General features: G+C 44.3%; 2 protein-coding genes across 3 annotated transcripts in view; one reads left to right on the top strand and one right to left on the bottom strand.

Moving 5' to 3' along the window:
* The window catches only part of MCM10 (minichromosome maintenance 10 replication initiation factor), a 107817-nt gene extending 90449 nt beyond the window's left edge, over nt 1-17368 (top strand). Inside the window, exon 22 of the mRNA XM_072825798.1 lies at nt 15637-17368. The gene's annotated coding sequence lies outside the window, so the exon portion shown is untranslated. The remainder of the gene's footprint in view (nt 1-15636) is intronic.
* On the bottom strand, nt 1332-19361 carry LOC140633368 (phytanoyl-CoA dioxygenase, peroxisomal-like). 2 transcript variants are annotated; one of them, XM_072825807.1, is made up of 9 exons: nt 18941-19356; nt 15540-15598; nt 14007-14117; nt 13018-13186; nt 10202-10283; nt 8678-8859; nt 6458-6607; nt 3755-3889; nt 1332-1642 (listed from the first exon to the last, which is right to left on the bottom strand). In XM_072825807.1, the coding sequence occupies exons 1-9, from the start codon at nt 19013-19015 to the stop codon at nt 1589-1591; spliced, it is 1017 nt and encodes a 338-aa protein (XP_072681908.1). In that variant the 5' UTR covers nt 19016-19356; the 3' UTR covers nt 1332-1588. The 2 variants fall into 2 exon arrangements, with proteins under 2 accessions (XP_072681908.1, XP_072681909.1); XM_072825808.1 differs by lacking the exon at nt 6458-6607 and having other exon boundaries at nt 18941-19361.
* Nucleotides 19362-20003: the final 642 nt, after the last annotated feature.

Below are 20003 nucleotides of genomic sequence, written 5' to 3'. Positions count from 1 at the left end.
TCCAGGATCACAACCTTGGCTGAAGGGAGGTGCTAAACCACTGAGCCACCCAGGGATCCCCTGCTGTCTGCTTCCCCGTTGAAGTTTATTTTTTGATAAGTATTTGAAATTTGAAAAGAGTTCGAAAGGTTTTTGCTAGAACAGGGCTACATACATGCTGATTACACTGCATTCCTTATGTACATTTTATGACCAATTCTTCCATAATCCAATTTCCTTAAAGCCTATCAGGGGTTGTCTTGTCTTTTCCAGTTTCCAGCTGGATATGAGCTTAAACTGTGGCCCCCTGGCACCTGGATGCTCAGTAACAAGCATCTACCGTTGTCTCAAGTCATGATCTAGGTTCCTGGGGATCGAGCCCCCATTAGGCAAGGAGTCTACTTCTCCCTCTCCCTCTGAGCTCTCTCTCTCAAAGAAAGAAAGAGAGAGAGAAAGAGAAAGAAGTAAAAAAGTGTCCTCACAAAGAAACCAACAAAAAAGGTGAACGTACATTTGTGCACAATGTACACAACTTGTGCTTAGCAGATTGAAAAAAGGGGACTCCTTGTTTTTCCTGATCTAAATTCTAACTGGTATGCTTAATAATCAGTAGTATGTGTCTTTGCTGCTCTCAGTTGGTGTAGAAACACAGCTCTGTATTACAAGAAAGTCCCCATGGGGCACCTGGGTGGCTCAATGGGTTAAACATTTCTGCCTTAGGCTCAGGTCGTGATCTAAGGGTCCTGGGGTTGAGCCCCCTGTCAGGTTCCCTGCCCAGCGGGGAGTCTGTTTCTCCCACTCTCTCTACCCCTCTCACCTGCTGCTGCTTGTGCCCGCTCTCTCTCTCTCTCTCTCTAACATAAATAAATAAATAATCTTTAAATGAAATAAAACAAATTTCCCCAGTTCGTGCCCATTAGAAATCGAAAGTAACAATTTCACTGTACCTTGAGAGAGTTTAGGTTTCATTCATAAATGCTGAGGGTTTCCAGCTGCCTAACTCAATAAAAACTAGCAGAGGGAGTCACTTTTGTCTTCCTTGTTCAGCAACAGAGAAAGGGATTTGGAAAGATCCTGTCTATTTTAAGGAGGCTGGCTGGGTTGGAGTAGTCATGCAAGGGACCCCTGTGTCAAAGCATGAGCATCTACCCTCGTCCTCTCTCCACAAGGCCCTCCATTAAACGTGTGTGTAGAGGACAGTGTTCTAGATCTGAGAAGTCTCTCATGCCATGAAATCTGGTGGTGGGATTTCCAGAAGAGGGATGCAAAAAAGTCAGCAGACCCTAGTTTAAAGCATTCCTTCTTGCTTGGGCAAAGAGCTAACTGAATGAAAGTAACTGAACACACTTAAATTAGACATCAGTGACCTTTATTAGGTGCAAAGTAGTATTCCTGACGACAGTAATAGGCCAGTGTTACATCTGTTCATCCATTAAAGCAACAGCCCCTCACCCAGAGCTAACCAAATCCCATAAAGTTCCCTGTAAGTGCGTTGTGATCTTCATAACAAGTGGCAGGAAAGATTAGGACAGCTCATTAATAAAACATGTTCCGTAGGCATCTTGATTCCTTTTGGTTTTCTCTCAAAGAGCTCCAGCAGGCGGCTACTTCAAAGGCTAATTCTTCGTCCTTTCACCAGCCGGGCTCGATATCTAGACACCTCCTGGAAATAAAGCCAAATACAGTGAGTCCATGGAACACTGAGAATCTGTTGGGCATCGGACAAAGAAGATTTCTAGCATCTACCAATAGTTAAATGGAAAAACTCTCACAGTGGTCCTATCAGTAAATGAACCATATTCTCAGACTCCCAATAATTTACTTGTCAATATCTGAAATCGTGTTGAACAAACTGAGAGAGCCAGAGGCCAGCCTGTGCTAATTGGTGCTCCTGTTGACTACAGGTGTCCTCAATAGGCTGGGCAGGCTTTTGGTAAAGGAGACCCCACTCCTTGTCTGGCTTTCCTTTAGCCACTCGCTGCCTCATCTAGAGTGATCTGCTCCTCAGTGAAAATCAGGTCATGATTTGGTATTGGGTTGATTTGGTATTATTGCTTTATTCTTAATCAAACAACTGAGACTTTTGATTCAACAAGCTTTCTGGTTTCTTGTTTATTTTTGAGCAGACAGCAAGGTCTGGTGGAATGCTTAATTTCAGAATTCAACCTGACTCTGAAATGTAGCTCTGTCACCTGCATCACTTCTGGTAGCCTCTTGGACTTTTCATTTTATCCTTAAGAGCGGGGAGGGAGGGGCACATGGGTTGCTCAGTCAGTTAAGAGCCCAACTCATCTCAGGGTGGTGGGATGGACTTCATGTTGGGGTCCTGGCTCAGTGGGGAAACTGCTGGAGATTCCCTCCCTCTCCTTCTGCCCGTACCCCCACATCCTGCTCACGTTCTCTCTCTCTCTCTCTCTCTCTCTCAAATAATTGAAATAAATACTGGAGGCAGTTCATTCATTTACAACCCTGACAAATTGCTAACACAACATATGCTTTTTTTTCCTGCTGCAAGAATCAGTGTGTTACCCGGAAGCCCCACTTGACAAAATAGGATGCCTTCATAAAAGCGTTTTAAAAACTGGGCAAAGAGAGAAGGACAAGACTTCCCACCATCGGCAAATGTGAAATGAGAGCCTCTTCTGATATGGGGTGGATTCGTAGGTTCTAAAGGGAGAAGGGGCCAAGGGGGAAGTAAGATTCTTCAGCTGGGAATGACTTTCAGAAGGTGATTCCCAGTGGCCCAGTAGCGTAGTGCTGGTGTGCGGTACTCTTCACAGTACTAGAGGGGCCGAGTTATCATTACATTCAGTCTACGTGGAGGTCCTGTCACCCCCTAGGAAAACATATATTGGTGATTTCTGCAAATTGGAACATAGGATCAGCTTCTTGGTTCGGAGGCTAAAATGTCTTTGTCTACCAGGCAAATATGTTTATTTCTTTGGCTTGACTGTAATTTGTCTGGGGATCATCGGCAGCACTGAATGCCCACTAGCTACACGCAACTACTTTACAAGTGTTGTGTATTAAGTAGCAAAGCATATGAAATAATGTCTCATGTCCCCTCTTGATAAGCATCAGTGGTTTCTGCCATCAGCTCCGTGGATCCCCAGATGCTAACTGACCCACACAGAAACCTGCTTGAGAATTGCTTCTGGGACAGTTATTGGATCTGCATATATGTAAATACTCTGTTGTAGAGAAATTAAGGGAGGCCTATGGGTAACATCCCAAACCTTTAACTTTCCTTATGTGCATTCAGAAGGTGGCTTTTGTCGTTCACTTGCTCTCCTCCAGATCTGCTGTTTCCTTTCCTACCTGCCTGTCCTGGAACAGGATAGCCTACACAGCACAGGGCGGCCAAAAGACATAAAGAAGCCTGGGAAGCTCAGGTGCACCATGTTGGGGAAGCAAGTATTAGCTGAAATTCTCAGTGGATCTCAGCAAGGCTTCTGCACGGTGCTCTAAACAATGCACATTATGCTTCCAAATTAAATCAGGGATAACAGAGTTGCCTGGTGGCCCATTTGGTTAAGCCTCTATGTTCCACTTAGTTCATGATCTCAGGATCCTGGATTGATCCCAACATCAGGCTCCCTGCTCAGCAGGAAGTCTACTTCTTCCTCTCCCTCTTTCTCTCCCCACTGCTCATGCTCTCTCTCCCTCTCTCTTTCTTTCTCAAATAAATAAAGAATATCTTTAAAAAAATAGATATGAGTATTGTCATGCATTGAAGAAAATACTCTTATAAATCTTTCATCTCATACAAACGTACCTGCAAGCTGGTATCTTTCGGAATTCCGTATAATCTGTGTACTAACTCCATAACTTCCCTCTCAACGATTTCTTGACTGGTGCCTTTCACATCGATGTAGTGGCAGTCAGCACTGGCGAAATGGCAGGAAATTGCCTGTGCAGGGTGAAATGATTAATATTGGGGGAGAAAAAAATCTGTTAACAGCAACAACCAAACAGAAAGACTTCTTTTAGAACATCAGCTATTTCACTAGCATTTGATTTCTAGAATGTTCCATCGTGTCTTGGATTAGTCTCTTTGGGGTTGGAGTCTTTTCTCCCCCTAGGTACAGCTAAAGGCTGACTGAGAAATTCCAAGAGGTTTTAAGCTCCCTGGGATACCTGTTTTCAAAATGGGCAGAGAACATAATGACAAGAGTAAGAGGACTTTAAACATGTGATTTATCTAGCGAGTGCATGTCCTCGAGTCCTACACAGGAATGGGTTCCAGGGTTCTTCATCCTCTTCTTAGTCACAGAAGTTAGTTACTCAGCTGAGTTTGTGGTGCTTTGTTATTTTAATGTCTAAAGATCAAGAAAAAAAAAACACAAAATACCTTGCAAAGGAAAATAATATACACATCCACTCCTGTCAAATCAAAAGAACATTTGAAGTCCAATAGCATTCATATACGGCACTCATCTTGTTTCCTTCTGAAGGTAAGAGGAGGTTACTTAGTTCTCCCCATTCTTTTTTTTTTTTTTTTTTAAGATTTTATTTATTCATGAGACACAGAGAGAGAGGCAGAGACACAGGCAGAGGGAGAAACAGGCTCCCCACGGGGAGCCCGATGCTGGACTCAATCCCAGGACCCCTAGGATCATGACCTGAGCCAAAGATAGACACTCAACCACCGAGCCACCCAGGTGCCCTGGTTCTCCCTATTCTTGAAAAGGTTATCAGCAGATAAACTTAAAACTCACTTTCCTCGTCACATGTTAGCTCTCTTGTGGTGACTTCGCTTCTCAGGTCTGCCTGTTTTGCTCGCAACATGAGATTTTTTTTTTAAGATTTTTATTTATTTATTCATGAGAGACACAGAGAGATAGAGAGAGAGCAGCAGAGACACAGGCAGAGGGAGAGGCAGGCTCCATGGAGGGAGCCTGATGTGGGACTTGATCCGCGGACTTCAGGATCACGTCCTGGGCTGAAGGCTGCGCTAAACCGCTGAGCCATGGGCTGAAGGCTGCGCTAAACTGCTGAGCCACCAAGGCTGCCCTCAACATGAGATTTCTAGACAGTGGTATCACAAACATCATTTCCCATGGATGCCCCCACACTACACCAAGGAGTAGTGACACCTGAGGCCAGAGGCGATAAGTACATTACTATATACGTGTTTTGAAGTCTTTTTGTAAGGTTCATCTTTTCCCAAATTGGTAGTTGAAAATCTATTGAAAAAAATTGCAGTGTTAGGATGTTATCAACCACATTACTTGGTTTTCTTATTTACCTTTTAGGTCCTACAGTAATCATTTTATACTATTTTCTAAGGATTCGACATGAAATCTTTCAATATGTAGCTATCCTATATTACTTTATGATCCTGATCATATAGGAAGTAATACAATTTTCTAACTCATACAGAGTTTCAAACTATTTATCTTAGCTTCCTATTTTGATACACATATACCTAAATTTCCATTTTTCATTTCAAGTTGAATGTTGACACCAAGGATACATGATAAGGCCCAAATTCATGAATTTCACAACACTCACATTATTTATGTCTTGTTTCTGTACCGCCTGCTTGTATACTTCTGAGGGTCATGCTGGTGGGGAGTCTGATCTAGTCTTTATTTAAAATTTTGGCATTGTGTTCATCAAAGATATTTTTTTGCATTGATGTTGATTTTCTAAATACTGCCTTAAACTATCATTTAACTTGATTGTTGAGGTATTTTAGCACCATCCTCCTAACCCTGTTATATTTTCCCTGGAGGAGAGGGCTTTCTTGCCTCACCCTCATCCTGGCCCTGTTGACCTGGTGGAAATATGAATGAATAGAAGATGAAACCTGGTAGCCTACCCTGCACCTAGGGAGACAACGGGTGTTGGTGTGACAAACTGGCACACTTCACTCAACCCCAAAACCCCCTAATATATTGTAATAAGAGCCATGTAATGTGGGTAATGTCAGTCCACAGTGCTGTCAGAGCTGCTGAATTTTTGAGAAGAGAGAAATCTGGGAATATGGGAAATTTTGTCAAATCTTAATGTAAGCAATGAAATCAATAGGTTTTTAATATATTCATAGCTAAGGGGCGAAAAACATGGCTCGCTGCTAAATCTTATTTCTGGGCAGCCAATTCAATAACAAAGCTATTATATACTGCCGTCATAAACGGTTCCTATATCCATTTCCCATTTTAAGATTTTAGTACATCAGCCATTGTTTCTGTCTCCAAAAGCACAGGCTGTGGGCTACCAAATATGTTCTTTCTCTGAAGCAATTCTATGAATGTTCCTAATTCAGGATCAGTAGGATTGGGAAACTGAGGTCACTCGTCTCCTATTGATAACTTAGCAAAAAAAGTATGAGGTATCAAATATATTTCCTGGTAAATAAACCAGAGCAAGAGCAGTTTAGTTAAACATCACAAATCTCATAAAGTTTCACATATCTTGACATTTTTGCTTCTAACCTATTCGTCTTTGGAAAGCACGGTGATGTAATGCATACCTTGCGGTATCCTTGAGTTTTGTTCCAGCCAGATCCGTGGATGAGCAAAGGATGAAAGAAAACGGTGTCTCCCTTCTCCATCACAAGGTGCACGCAGGGGCTGTTTTCATCATAGTCCTGGATCCCATAGAACATTAAGTTCACGCCCCCCTAGAACGCATAAGAGAACCCAACTCTGTATTTGAGGAACCCAATGACTAAAAATTTTATCAATGACTCATTAGGAAAAGCAAAGGTTTCCTAAGCTCTTCCAAGAGAAAGATAAATAGATTCTTAAAAGGTACTGCAAATATACAAAAGCTTCTCAGATGTGTGGCTGTGAAAGTCACATTGTGATATTAAAATCATGGATTTAGGGAGGCAAAGGAAGATGCTGAAATTTCCACATACCCGTCATAACTGTATTATATTTGAGGATCTAGATCAACGTTGCATGTTGCAGTTAACATGGGAGATCACCTTTCAAGCCTGAATGTATAATCATTCTTTCCCAGGATGATATTCTCCTCACCTAGAACTTTGCCTGAATCATTCTTCTATAACTCAGGAGTACCTCTAAGAAGCTAACTATTCTCCCAAACCAGCAGAGAGAAAATCTCAATTTTTCTCAGCTCAGAAAGCACTGGTGTCACATCCAGAGTAAGGAAAGAAAAACAGTAAATTCAAAGATCCTGTTTTTATAACTATTTCCCAAGTCAGTTATTTCATTAAGTAATAGTTATGGTGGAAGGACGGCATCACATTTCCCTTCCTGAGACTATGCCACATTCTTCTGGGGAAAGGACTGCTTTCCTGCTGGACTCAGTTGTGGTTTTCATCCAGTGCACTTCTCTCCTGGCCAGAGTTGATACGTGACCTAAGCTAAGTCAATCTAACCTCCCACTGTGGTCACTTTGAATCTGAGCAGAGGATGGAAGGCACTGGTCATGATCACAGTTCAGTTGACCCCACTAGGTGCCCCACCCTAAGTGTTCCCACGGAATATAACCCCCACTTTCCCGCTCATCAGAGCTAGCCAGCCTTTCCATGGACTCAGCAGGTGCCTGCCACCCTCCAAAACACTCCGTTTGGCTTAAGTCAGCCACAGCCCACTTCTGTTGCCTGCACCAAAGTTTCCCCAAAACTCAACTGAATTTGTGAATCTCACAGTTTCCATTATATCAGAATCCAGACCCCCAGTATTTTCCTTGGCACTAATCCTCAGCGCAAGAATCTAATTGAGACAGAAGTCCTGAAAGCTATATTCTTTACTTCCTACAGATCACATCCATTGTTCCTGCCTTAACAACCCGTGCTCTATCCCATTCTGACCATCATTATGGGATTTCAAGACCATATTGTCTGATACCTAAAACACTTATCACCTCCTCTCTGGTTTCTCTGCCTCTGGACTCTCACCTCCAGTATATTCTTCTCTAGGCCTCTAGATTATCATTATTGAAGGACCAATTTGATGTCACCATTTATGGGCTCAAAAGCTTTCTATACTTCCAACAGCACTAGCTCAATCCATAAGCCATGCAATGGTTATGAATGGAATACTACTCATGCTTCCTCAGGGTCTTCGTTGATCTCTCTAGAGAGAAAGAGATGATTCCTCTCTCTTCTTTATGCCAAGAGCCATCAATCAGTGAGTAAGAAGTACTCGGCACTTGACACATGCACATGGTGTTGCAAATGTTCCCTGATCCTAATTCCAAAACCATGTTTTCTTAAGAAGGAAATGCCATCTCATTGTTAAAGCTCTTTATGGATACTGTTGTAGAATCAAAACAAAAAATATTATGGTTAAGATTTCTCCCTGGGACACGTGGGTGGCTCAGCACTTGAGCGCCCATGTTGGGCCCAGAGCATGATCCTGGAATCCTAGGACTGAGTCCCACAGTGGTCTCCCTGCATGGAGCCTGCTTCTCTTTGCCTATGTCTCTGCCTCTCTGTCTTGTGTGTCTCTTGAATAAATAAATAAAATCTTAAAAAGAAAATAAAGGATTTTTGCCTCTAGAGGTCCTGGTGGCTCAGTCAATTTGGTGTTCAAGTCTTGTAGCCAGCTCAGGTCATGATCTCAGGGTGCGAAGTTCAAGCATATATCTGACTCATGCTCAGCAGAATCTGCTTGTCCCTTCCCCTTCCCTTCTGTCTCTCCTCCCCTCTTCTCCCAAATAAAATCTTAAAGATAATAACAACAACAACAAAAAAGATTCCTCCTCTAACAAGACATACCTCCCAGTTTGGATAATCGTGTGGCTTCAGAGGGCCTTTGTGTGTGCCTGGAAGCACACACAGGCAGCCATTGTTCCTGTCGATGTGCTCCATGGCTGTCCAAGCACAGACAATTTTATTGTTGGGCCTGAAGGGGAAGTAGTGCAGATCCTGATGCAAGGGATGGCGGGATGTCTTCTTGCCTGAAACAGATCCTGCTGTTAACACACACTCGCATCTCAGATTTCATCTCTTTTGCCTGCAAAACCACGACAATGACTTCCTGAAAAACCCAAAGAAGTGAAACAACATTACAGAAAATCAGTCCAGAGAGATAAGCATCAAATTCGAATATCAAATCCAAAGGGCAACTCCAGATCCTCTACTTTTTTTCTGGGTTCCTGGGAGCCGAGGACGTACTGACACACAGCATTCACTAGCAATTCATACACTGAATTGTCATGAACTCTATTGTATTTTATTTCTTTGTAATTGTGGTTTGGGTACAGAGCAGAGTACCAAAAAAAAAAAAGTTTTAATACTTGAAGAGAGTAACCAAATTGGAGGTTCTCTGTTAGCCTTGTAAGTGGCTGATGCAAAAAAAGTATCATTAACTAAATTAATAAAAGGTTTCCAAAAAGTACATCACAGAACGAAAAGCACTTGGTGTACATCACTATGGAGGACCACAGCTCCCTCAGCCATGTTTATGTTTGTTTTATGTTTTATGACGTCTCTAAACAAGACATCCAGGGTAGGAAAGATTTGGTGATGTTAATTAAACTACAAGCCTGTCAAATAAAGTTCTCCTGGCTCTTTTTCTCCAGAAAAAGTGGAGAAGGATAAAGGATCTTGAAGGATCAATTTATCACAGGTAGAGCAGAATTTCTCAGCATGGTCCAATGGCTGGGGATGGCTTCAAAAATGCAGATTCCTTGGAGCACCTAGGTGGCTCAGTCAGTTAGATATCTGACTTTTGATGTCAGCTCAAGGCTTGATCTCAGGCTCATGAGTTCAAGTCCCGGGTGAGCTACACAAAATTTTTTTAGAAATACTCATTCCTGGGTTTTAGCTTTCAAATCGCTTTCTGTGGTAATGAGATCTTAGGAGCTACATTTCAGCAAGGACAAGGAATTTTAAGAGCAACTGTAGTTTGTGATTCATAAATATAGTTTTAATTTTGTTAGTAATCATAATATCTTCAATCAGAAAAGCAGAATTCACCCTATCATAGGTGAGAATGGTTAACAAACCTTACAGGTGATGATTATAATAATAGCAACCGATGGTATATGAACAGTCATGTTTATTTAATCGCACTTTTTAGAAGCAAGCCTGTCTTCTGAAAAAGCAACAATAACTCTCCAGTTAATATCTGAAATAACTATTCTACCTCAACTATTATGATGTGTGCTGTTTTGAGACGTAAATGAAAGTGTATAAATATTTATTTATCAAAGTTTAGCAGTATTACACACAGCTATAGTTGGAATGCTTGAAACTTCCTGTTTGTTTGTTTTTCTCCTTGAAATATGAGTCTTTTACCAGAATCTGGCGGTTTGTTTATCAGCATTGTATGCATGGCCATAATATTGGGTCCAGTGAAGCACTCCACATATTTCAGAATCTAAGAGAAAACAGGAAAAAAAGTTTCACAAAAAATCAAATAAACAGGCCCGTGGTACAAAGTACAATTATTTATTACAAAAGCCAGGACGCCAATAGTTATGCAAAACACTTGGTAGAAGTTCCTGGGTAACTCAGCTGGTTAAGCATCGGATTCCTGATTTCAGCTCAGGTCATTATCCCAGGGTCATAGAATCATGGGCTAGGTTGGGCTAATTGCTCAGTGGCAAGTCTACTTGTGTTTCTCTCCCTCTGCCCTCCCCCCCCCCCGACTTCTAAACTTCAGTGACTCAAGAGCCATTTTATGATGTCTAGCATATGTTGCTAACTGCCCAATATTAGTCAATAATTTTCCTGAATAGCAGCCCTGGTGGCGCAGCGGTTTAGCGTCTCCTGCAGCCCGGGGTGTGATCCTGGAGACCCGGGATCGCGTCCCACGTCAGGCTCCCTGCATGGAGCCTGCTTCTCCCTCTGCCTGTGTCTCTGCCTCTCTTTCTCTCTCTCTCTGAATGAATAAATAAATCTTTTAAAAAATAATAATTTTCCTGAATTAGCTCTTGTCTTATCCTGATTAATAGTATTCTTGAAGTGATAAGTTTAATGCCCTGGTTACTTTTTCCAATACACATTGAAATAAATATCCAACTACTAAATCATCCCTACCTCCAAAAAATCATTTCATGAACCAGCAGGTGCATGGTGCACACTTGAGAATGGTGGGAACCCTGGAGGCCTCATCAGGATTCATGTAACACAAGTTGCTTCTAACTTCAGGCTTTTCCTCTTTGATCAATGCTCACAAGTTCCATTGCCATAGCAGGATTTAAGAGTGAGGAGAATGGATGGTTCAGTTAGGCAACATCCCCTTTTGTCCCCAGCTCAAGGGGGCTGGACATCATAGGTGGCCTGTGTATACGGTCTTCTCTCAGGAGGGAAATTTTCTGTCTATTTTTTATTTGTTTAAAGATTTTTGTTGAAGATTTTATTTATTTATTTATTCATTAGAGACAGAGAGAGAGAGAGGCAAGACATAGGCAGAGGGAGAAGCAGGCTCCATGCCTGGAGCCCGACATGGGACTCCATCCTGGGTCTCCAGGATCACGCCCTGGACTGTAGTTGGCGCTAAACCACTGAGCCACCTGGGCTGCCCAGATTTTTTTTTTTTTTTTTTTTTAAGTTTTAAGCAATCATCACACCCAACCTGGGGTTCGAACTCAAAACCCAGACATCAAGAGCCACATGCTCAGGTCATCTGGGTGGATCAGTTCGTTAAATGTCCACCTCTGGATGGGGCTGAGATCATGATCTCAGGGTATAAGGGTCCAGCCCTGTGTCTTTCTAGGCACTCAGCACTCAGCAGGGAGTCTGCCTGAGGATTCTCTCTGCCTCTCCCTCTGCCCCCTTCCAGTTCTCCTGCCTAAATAAATATGTAAATCTTAAAAAAAAAAAAAAAGGCGCATACACTTAAATAATAAAAAATGTCGCAGCTCTCCCCACTAAACCAGCCAGGTTCCCACATGAGTCAAATTATCTAATAGCTCTTGCGGTTATAATTTCCAAAATGTTCTATATGCAAAGTGCCGCATAAAACTATTCAAGGAACACATGGGTGACTCAATGTTGAGTATCTGTCTTTAACTCAGGTCATGGGGCAGCCCTGGTGGCGCAGCGGTTTGGCGCCGCCTGCAGCCTGGGGTGTGATCCTGCGGACCTGGGATCGAGTCCCGCATCGGGCTCCCTGCATGGAGCCTGCTTCTCCCTCTGCCTGTGTCTCTGCCTCTCTCTCTCTCTGTGTCTATGAATAAATAGATAAAATCTTAAAAAAAAAAAACTCAGGTCATGGTCCTGGGGACCTGGGATCAAGTCTCACATCAGGCTGCCCACAGGTGGCTTATTCTCCATCTGTCAATGTCTGCATCTCTCTCTGTCTCATGAATAAATAGATAAAATGTTAAAAAAAAGAAACAGTAATAATATGTAAGTGATATGGAAAGATGTGTGAGGTCTATTATAAGTGGACAAAACACAGTGACAACCAGTACGTTCTGTGTAACACAAAAGGTGGGGGGTTACGGATGCATTTTCATGACCATGAAAGAATTCTAGTTGAATACACCTAAAAGCTTGGCAGTGAGTGGGGCTGAAAGTTGGGAGACTTCACTTTACATTTTCTATATTATGTGGATAACTTTATAAATATGATTTATGCTTAAAGAATAATTTTTTAGACAAGTTTAACTCTAAAGACCTACTTAAACCTCTACTACCAGATTCACAGAAACAAAAGCAACAATAAATGGATGTACAGTGAGTGGGATCTGCAATGTGACTCCTGTTGATATGCCCATATTCAGTGTGAGAGAGGCTCCCCCTCTCCACTGCAGAATTCCCGCCCTTCTCCACCAGGTTAATTACCAAGCGCCAGAGCAGGGTATCTCCACCTGGCCAGTATTGACATTTGGGGCCGGATAATTCATTAATTGGGGGGAGGGGCTGTTCTGTGCATTATAGGCTCCCTGGGCTCCATTAGCGGCATGCCCAGGCTCTACAGACCAAACCTTGTGACAACCTGACAGGGCTCCAGGTGCCACCAGATGTGCTCCTCCAACTGAGATCCACTGCTCTACAGCCACCAGAGAGGGGCTCAGATAAAGGAAAAAGCAGCAATGCCTGAGGCAGGCATGTCGGTGGGCTGTTAACCTAAAAACAAAGAAAACACAGGAAGGTTCTCCAACCTCAGGGAGAGTGCAGTATCTGAAGAGTTCCTTGTCGTCTTCGAAGTATTGGATCTTTGAAATCATCCTTTCACTTGGAATATATTCTGATTTTGCAATGGACACATCTCTCATTATCATCATTTGTTCTGGTTTCACCTCCCCTCTGCAGATCCTTTCAAACTGGTCCCTAGGAAATGAAATTGGCAGATGATGTCATTACTGTAGGCTCCAGGCACCTGCCTGGCCAGTTCTGTGGAAAGATCCACAAAGATTGAGGAGATGGTGTCTCTGCACCAAGTTGACCTCCAGGCCAGGCTGAGCAGCTCTGAGCATAGGGTGAGGAAATGGCCAGCTCACAAGCCCCTGCCTCCTCACTGTGAGGCCAGAATTCGCTGTGAGAACTCACATCTTCCTTAGCCTAAGAAAACAGTGGGGAAAATCTGTGATTTGGTTGCATCTGAGTAACAATGGCAAATACTTCTCTCCTCCATTCCATGGGCCAGGCCCGGTTGGAAGCACTCTGTGCGTCTTTTACTTTATTCAGTCCTCACAACAACACTAGGGCTCAGTACTATTATCCCCGTTTTTTTTTTTAAAGATTTTATTTATTTATTCATGAATGACAAAGAGAGACAGAGAGGCAGAGACAGGCAGAGGGAGAAGCAGGCTCCATGCAGGGAGCCCAACATGGGACTTGATCTGGGGGTCCAGGATCAAGCCCTGGCCTGAAGGTGGCGCTAAACTGAGGAGCCACCAGGGCTGCCCCTATTTTCCCCAATTTACAGATGGGAAAGGAGAGGCATGGAAAGTAAGTTGCCCCAGGCACACAAGATTAAGTAGAAGGGCTAAGATTAAAGCCAGCCTTACTGGTTCCAGAGCTCATGTTCCCAACCACGTCCCAAGGAACCAATCCCTGAAAAATATCTGAACACGCACACTCTCCTCTTACCCATGTTCCCAACGCAAACATACAACATATTTTGTAAAATAATGAAAGGTTACTGTACCTAAAGCGTTGAATGTCAGCGTCAGACACCAAATTTTTAATGACAAGAAACCCATTTTCTTCATAAAATTTTCTCTGTTCTAGGCTTAGGACATCATTATCCCGAGTATACCTAAAAGAAAGAAAACTTTCAAATTATCATGGAGCCAACTCATAATCAATCCCGAAGCAAGAGTCATGTGCTCTTTCTTCTGAGTGAGCCAGCTAGGAATCCCTAATGTGAACATTTATTTTAAAAAGTTTTAAATCCAAAACAATAACTACTGTCACCAAAAAATAGAAAAACAATTAATGACTTATATCTAGTCAATGGGATAGGTAGGACTCAGGAATTAAATGTGAAGAGCATGTGCCCCAGGTAATTTCCTGTCAGGTCATGATCTTAAGGGTCCTGAGATAGGGCCCCATGATTCCTACCTGCTAAGGGGAAGTCCACTTCAGAATCTTTCCCTCTGTCCCTCCCCTCACTCACTATCCCTCTTGCTTTCTCTTAATTAAAAATCTTTTAAAAAAAAATGAAGAATTTAAGAGCATGAACAGTGATTATAATATATAGTTAGATTTGTGCAAAACCAAGACACTACTTGGAAAAAAATGAAAAATAAAAAAAGAACCACATGTTTTAAGTGATTGCCTTTATGTAATGGAATTGTGGGTGGTTTTTTTTTCAATTCCTTTTATTTCTCTGATTTTGTAATTTGTAATTTGTCAGGAATATTATGAGTTTTCAGGTGGGAAACAATCCAATAGATCTTATATTTTAAATTTTATTTTACATATAACACATTTTACATTTTATATTAAATCATACATACTCAGAAGAAATCAAAGTGGCAAAAAGCAAACTCAGTGCATAGCATATGCACAGCTCAGAGCACCCCATCCATTATTCTAGATCAGAATTGTGGCTCTGTGATAATATTCCATGATTATCAAGTCTTCCACGAGAAAGGTAATTTAAGATAAGCCAAAGATACCAGCTGATAGAGCAGTATGGCCACAAACTATAGGCTAACTTCAATGAGACGTAACATGCCTGAATTTGAAATAATCAGACTATTAACTTCTGATATTTTTTGCCTTTCTGGATGTTAAAATACATATAAGTATTAAAGTCAAGGTCTTTAACATTTTCCCTAGGTTTAAATAGAACAAGTCCTGGCAACAGAGGATTTCTATAATGAATAATATTTTTAATTTTATTTATTCTCTTTAGGGAGGGAGGATAGGCAGGGCAGGGTGAGGAGCAGAGAGAAAGGTGCAAGCAGACTCCCTGCTGAGCACAGAGCCCTCCATGGGGCTCCATCCCACCATCCTGAGACCATGACCTGAGCAGAAATCAAGAGTCAGACACTTAACCCACGGAGCCACCCAGGGGCCCCACCCCCTGTGTAATAAATTCACCAGGCAACATGATCTGTTGTATTTTATATCTTAATTCCCACTAGAAAAAGCTGTGTGTGTGTGTGTGTGTGTGTGTGTGTGTATATATATCTCAATCATATGGTTTTTAATGACCATTAGATCTACTTACTGGAATTGTGGAGGATGGAAGCTGTTTGGAGACACAGCTCCCGAAGTGGGGTAAGCTACCTACAATATGAATTAAGGCAAATAAAATTAAATTTCAGAGTCAGCATTTTCTGGAACCCACAGTTGGCCCTGGATTAGCCCTCATCCGGGAAGACACACAGAGCTGATGACAGGTATGCGCCCTTGCTTCCATCATTTCAATTCACAAAGTCCTGAGGAGGGGCTGGAAGCCCCAAGACCTTTATCAGCATTCCAGCTGCCCAGAGCAGGTGGCCTGGACCCCTGGGCTCAGTAACTGGTCCAAGGTCACCCAGCAGAGAATGGCTGAGCCCACACTTGAGCCATCATTGTTTCCTTCATAGATTTCCCTTTCTATGTGACTATTCCTTCCACTAAACTGCTGAACAAATAAACATTGTAAGGTTCATGTCTAAAGGTGAGGAGAGGAGCACCTGGGTGGCTCAGTGGTTGTGCCTTCGGCTCGGGTCCTGGGATCGAGTCCTGCATCAGGATACCTGCATCTTCTTCTGCTTATGTCTCTGTGTGTCATTCATGGATAAATAAATGAATGAATAAATAAATAAATAAATAAATAAGCAAACAAATAAAACTTTTTAAAAAGAAAATAGAAGTGAGAAGAAACGTGCTTCTCACAAGAGTTATTGAATTTATTGGTAATGCAGTGCAAATATGAGAAACAGTTTAGCTGGCTTTTAAAAAATATCTTTTTTTTTTTTTTTTTATGATAGTCACAGAAAGAGAGAGAGAGGCAGAGACACAGGCAGAGGGAGAAGCAGGCTCCATGCACCGGGAGCCTGATGTGGGATTCGATCCCGGGTCTCCAGGATCGCGCCCTGGGCCAAAGGCAAGCGCCAAACCGCTGCGCCACCCAGGGATCCCCTAAAAAATATCTATTAAATAGACACTGGCTGCAGGAAAAGTGTGATCCATACAATCAAGTATAATTTTAAATATCCTAAAGAGCCAGGAACTCTAGAAAATCTTTGTAGTTTTCTTTTTTTTTTTTTTTTAAAGATTTTTATTTATTTATTCATGAGAGAAACAAGAGAGAGAGGCAGAGACACAGGCAGAGGGAGAAGCAGGCTCCATGCAGGGACCCCGATGCCAGACTCGATCCTGGGACTCCAGGATCACGTCCTGGGCCAAAGGGAGGCACTCAACCTCTGAGCCACCCAGGTGTCCCTCCTTTTTTCCTTTTAATTTTTTTGTTTGTTTCTTTAGCTTAAGGAGTGACTGTCAGAATGTCACTACTCATAAACATGTTATTTTTGTCATGTCTTTATGTAACTGGGGACAGTATTACTGTCAAGGAGAGAAACAGCCAGGGACACAGAACTGCCAGCCAATGTTTGTTCTCCCTGAGGCAGAGAGGATAATGACCTTTGTCAGCTGCTAGCAAGATGTGGCCAGAAAGCAATATTCCAGTCCAAAATTCTTCCTACCACTGTGTGTTTTGGTGGTGGTAGTTGCTTTTCTCTAAAAAATGTTTTAATGGTGTGGAAATGGGTATTATATAAAGCCAAATGTTTCTGGTGTTTACTACATAATATTAGTAAACATGAAAAAAATAGATGCAAAAAGCTGTACATTCAGTATGACTATAATTATGTAAATTCATAGAAAAGAAACACACCAAAAAGCTGACTGATAATGATCTGTGAGTGGTGGAATTATAAGTCATATTTATTTTCTTCTCAATGCATATCTGCATTTTAAAAAAGCCTTATGGTTTATGCCTTAAAAAAAAAAAAATCCCTGCTTTGTGCCAGAATCCACATCTCTTTAAGACCAGTTAAGGCTGGGAAGAAACTGCCACAGGATTTCCAGGATCCTCTCTAAGCACTAACCACATACACATTCATTGAACATCTTGGCAGAGCTGTCCGATACCAGAACCTCCGGCCACGTCTGTCTATTTAATATAAAGAGAATGAAAATGAAGCCTGCCCTGGCCATATTTCAAGTGCTCAATGGCCACATGTACTGGACAATGCTGGTGTAGGACATTTCCAGCATCAAAGAAAGTTGATTGGATAGTGCTGTTCTAGGAAACATAGATGAAAAAAAAGCAAGAACCAGCAGGATCAGAATATCAGATTTTTCTTTCTTTCTTTCTTAAGTAGGCTGATTGCCCAGCATAGAGCCGAGTGTAGGGCCTGAACTCATAACCCTGAGATCAAGAGCTGAGCTAGAATCCAAGAATCAGATGCCTCGTGGACTGAGCCACCCAGGGGCCCATGATATCAAATGTTAACAGCAGTACCAGACTGGACCCAGTTATCCCTAGTCCCAGTATGTTGGTGCTTCTCACTGTTGGGCATGTATCCGAAACAAGTGAAAACAGATGGCTGGGCCCCACTCCCGGGTGTTTGGAGTCCAGGGTCAGAGATGAGCCTGGAATCTGCCTTTCTAGCAAGTTTCCAGCTGCTGTTGACGGTGCCCGTCCCGGGAACACACTGCTTTAGTTAAATGGCTTCGGTCAAGAGTGTGCCTCTCCCCTGGCCTGGGTTTCTGCTTTCTGGCCCGTCGGATGAGATCACCTCATCAGCCTTGTGGGAGGGCGGCTGGACTTTCGTTTACCGCTGCATCGCGGCTTGGAACTCAGAGCAATCCTACAACAGCCAGTCTCATTTGTAGGAAAGGTTTCAGGACCCTGCCCACAGCAGGACAGAGACTAGTCCCGCGGCTTAAGGGAAAATCGCGCGCAGCGTTTCCCAGGCTCCCCGAAGTGGCCCCCAGAGGGATCAGGAGACCCGGTTCTATCCGGCAACTTGGTGTCCCTGTCCTGCAGCGACGTGTCCTGGATGCCACAGCAGTGGCGCCCACGGCGCCTGCGAGCTGCCCTCGTGAAGGCCGAGGCCGCGGAGAGCGCGGGCCCCTGGGCGCGGCGGGCGGCGGGCGGCGGGCGGCGCACGCAGGTCCCGGGCAGGAGGGGAGCGCCGGGGCCGCGGCCAGAGCGGGCTCCCCCGCGGAGGGGGCCGGCCCGGCCCGAGGGTCCCGCTGCCGCCCGCCCGCCCGCCCGCCCGGCCGCCCCGGGCAGCTCCGCGCGCGGTGCCGGGCCCGTGCTTCGCCTTTCCCGGGCTCCGGGCGGCCGCGGCCAGAGGCCCGGGGAGCTGCGCGCACGCCGCCTGCTCTCCGCCCGCAGCGCGGGGCCCCGGGCCCGGGACGGCGCGGACGCCGGGGGCTGGGGGCGCGCATCAGCCCCGGGGCCCGCACTGCCCGCGCCCTCCCGGCGGCCGGATGCCCCCTGCTGCCTGCCGCCCTGCCCCCCGCCCCGGGCGCCCGGAACAGGCGGGACCATCACGGGGACGCGGGCGCCGACCCAGGGGACCCTGGAGGCCACCCCTCCTGCAGCCCGAGCTCCCGCAGCCCAAAGGATACGCCGGTCCTGGCGGAGGTCTGGCCGAGGTGTCCCAGCACGACGCGCAGGCGGGCGGCTGCCTGGCGCTGGTTCATGGCCGCGACAGGAGACGGCTCAGCAGGGCCTGACAGCTGCTGCAGGGCTGGGCGTGGGGGGGTGGGGGCTGATGAGGAGCAGTAGTGGCCCAGGCGGAGCGCGTAGAACTCCCGGATTCTCCGTCGTGCGGAGATGCCCCGGGCCTCCTGGGTCCACGCACTGGGCGCCCCGGGCGGAGAGGATGGATGCCCGCACACCCTGCTCCTCGAGATCGCAGAGATCCTCACTGCCTCCCAGAGCAGAGCAAGTGCTTTTCAAGGGCTTCTAACCCGGTGAAGGTCGTCCAGGGAGAAGTGAGCCAACACATGACCCATGCTCCCAACCGGGACTTTCAGTCTGTTTAATCCCACGTGACTGTGCCCCTCCCTCCCTGTGCAGATGCTCTGACAATTCACATGGTCGTTCACCCATACAAGTAAGGTGCTGATCCAAAGAGGAATTTGGGGATCCAGTCTGAGGATGCCGAAACATATTGGCTTCTCATTCAAGAAAAAGAAAGTCCCTGAAGGAATGACTCTGAAGCTAGTGTGATCCACAGTCTAGTATTTTAAATTTTCTAAAACTCTGAAGTTTTATCTTTCTCTCTCTCTTTTTAAATTCATTTATTTGAACTAATTTCTACTCAACATGAGGCTCGAACTGACCACCCCAACATCAGTAGTTCAGGATCCACCAACCAAGCCAGGCCTTCCCTTCTCTTCCCTTCCCCTCCTTTTCTTTCCGTTCCGTTCCAACAATTCAGTTTCTTTGGGGTAAGTATGCATGATACTGCCACCACCATCGAGGTCATAACCACCATCCCTTCTCAAAATTTTCTCCCATACTCTTCACCTCACTATTTTGTTTGTATGTGGGAAGAACACAAGATAAGATCCACTGTCTTAGCAAATTTTAAGTATATATTGCAACATTGCTAGCTGTAGACACTATGCTGTATTATAGACTTCTCGAACCACTTATGTAGCTTCACTGAAAGTTTGTAGCCTT

Source organism: Canis lupus, chromosome 5 (genome assembly GCF_048164855.1).
Source record: "Canis lupus baileyi chromosome 5, mCanLup2.hap1, whole genome shotgun sequence".
In the NCBI taxonomy this organism is placed as follows: domain Eukaryota; kingdom Metazoa; phylum Chordata; class Mammalia; order Carnivora; family Canidae; genus Canis; species Canis lupus.
The sequence above is the reverse complement of the archived record's forward strand: the minus strand, read 5'-3'. Positions and strand labels throughout refer to the sequence as shown.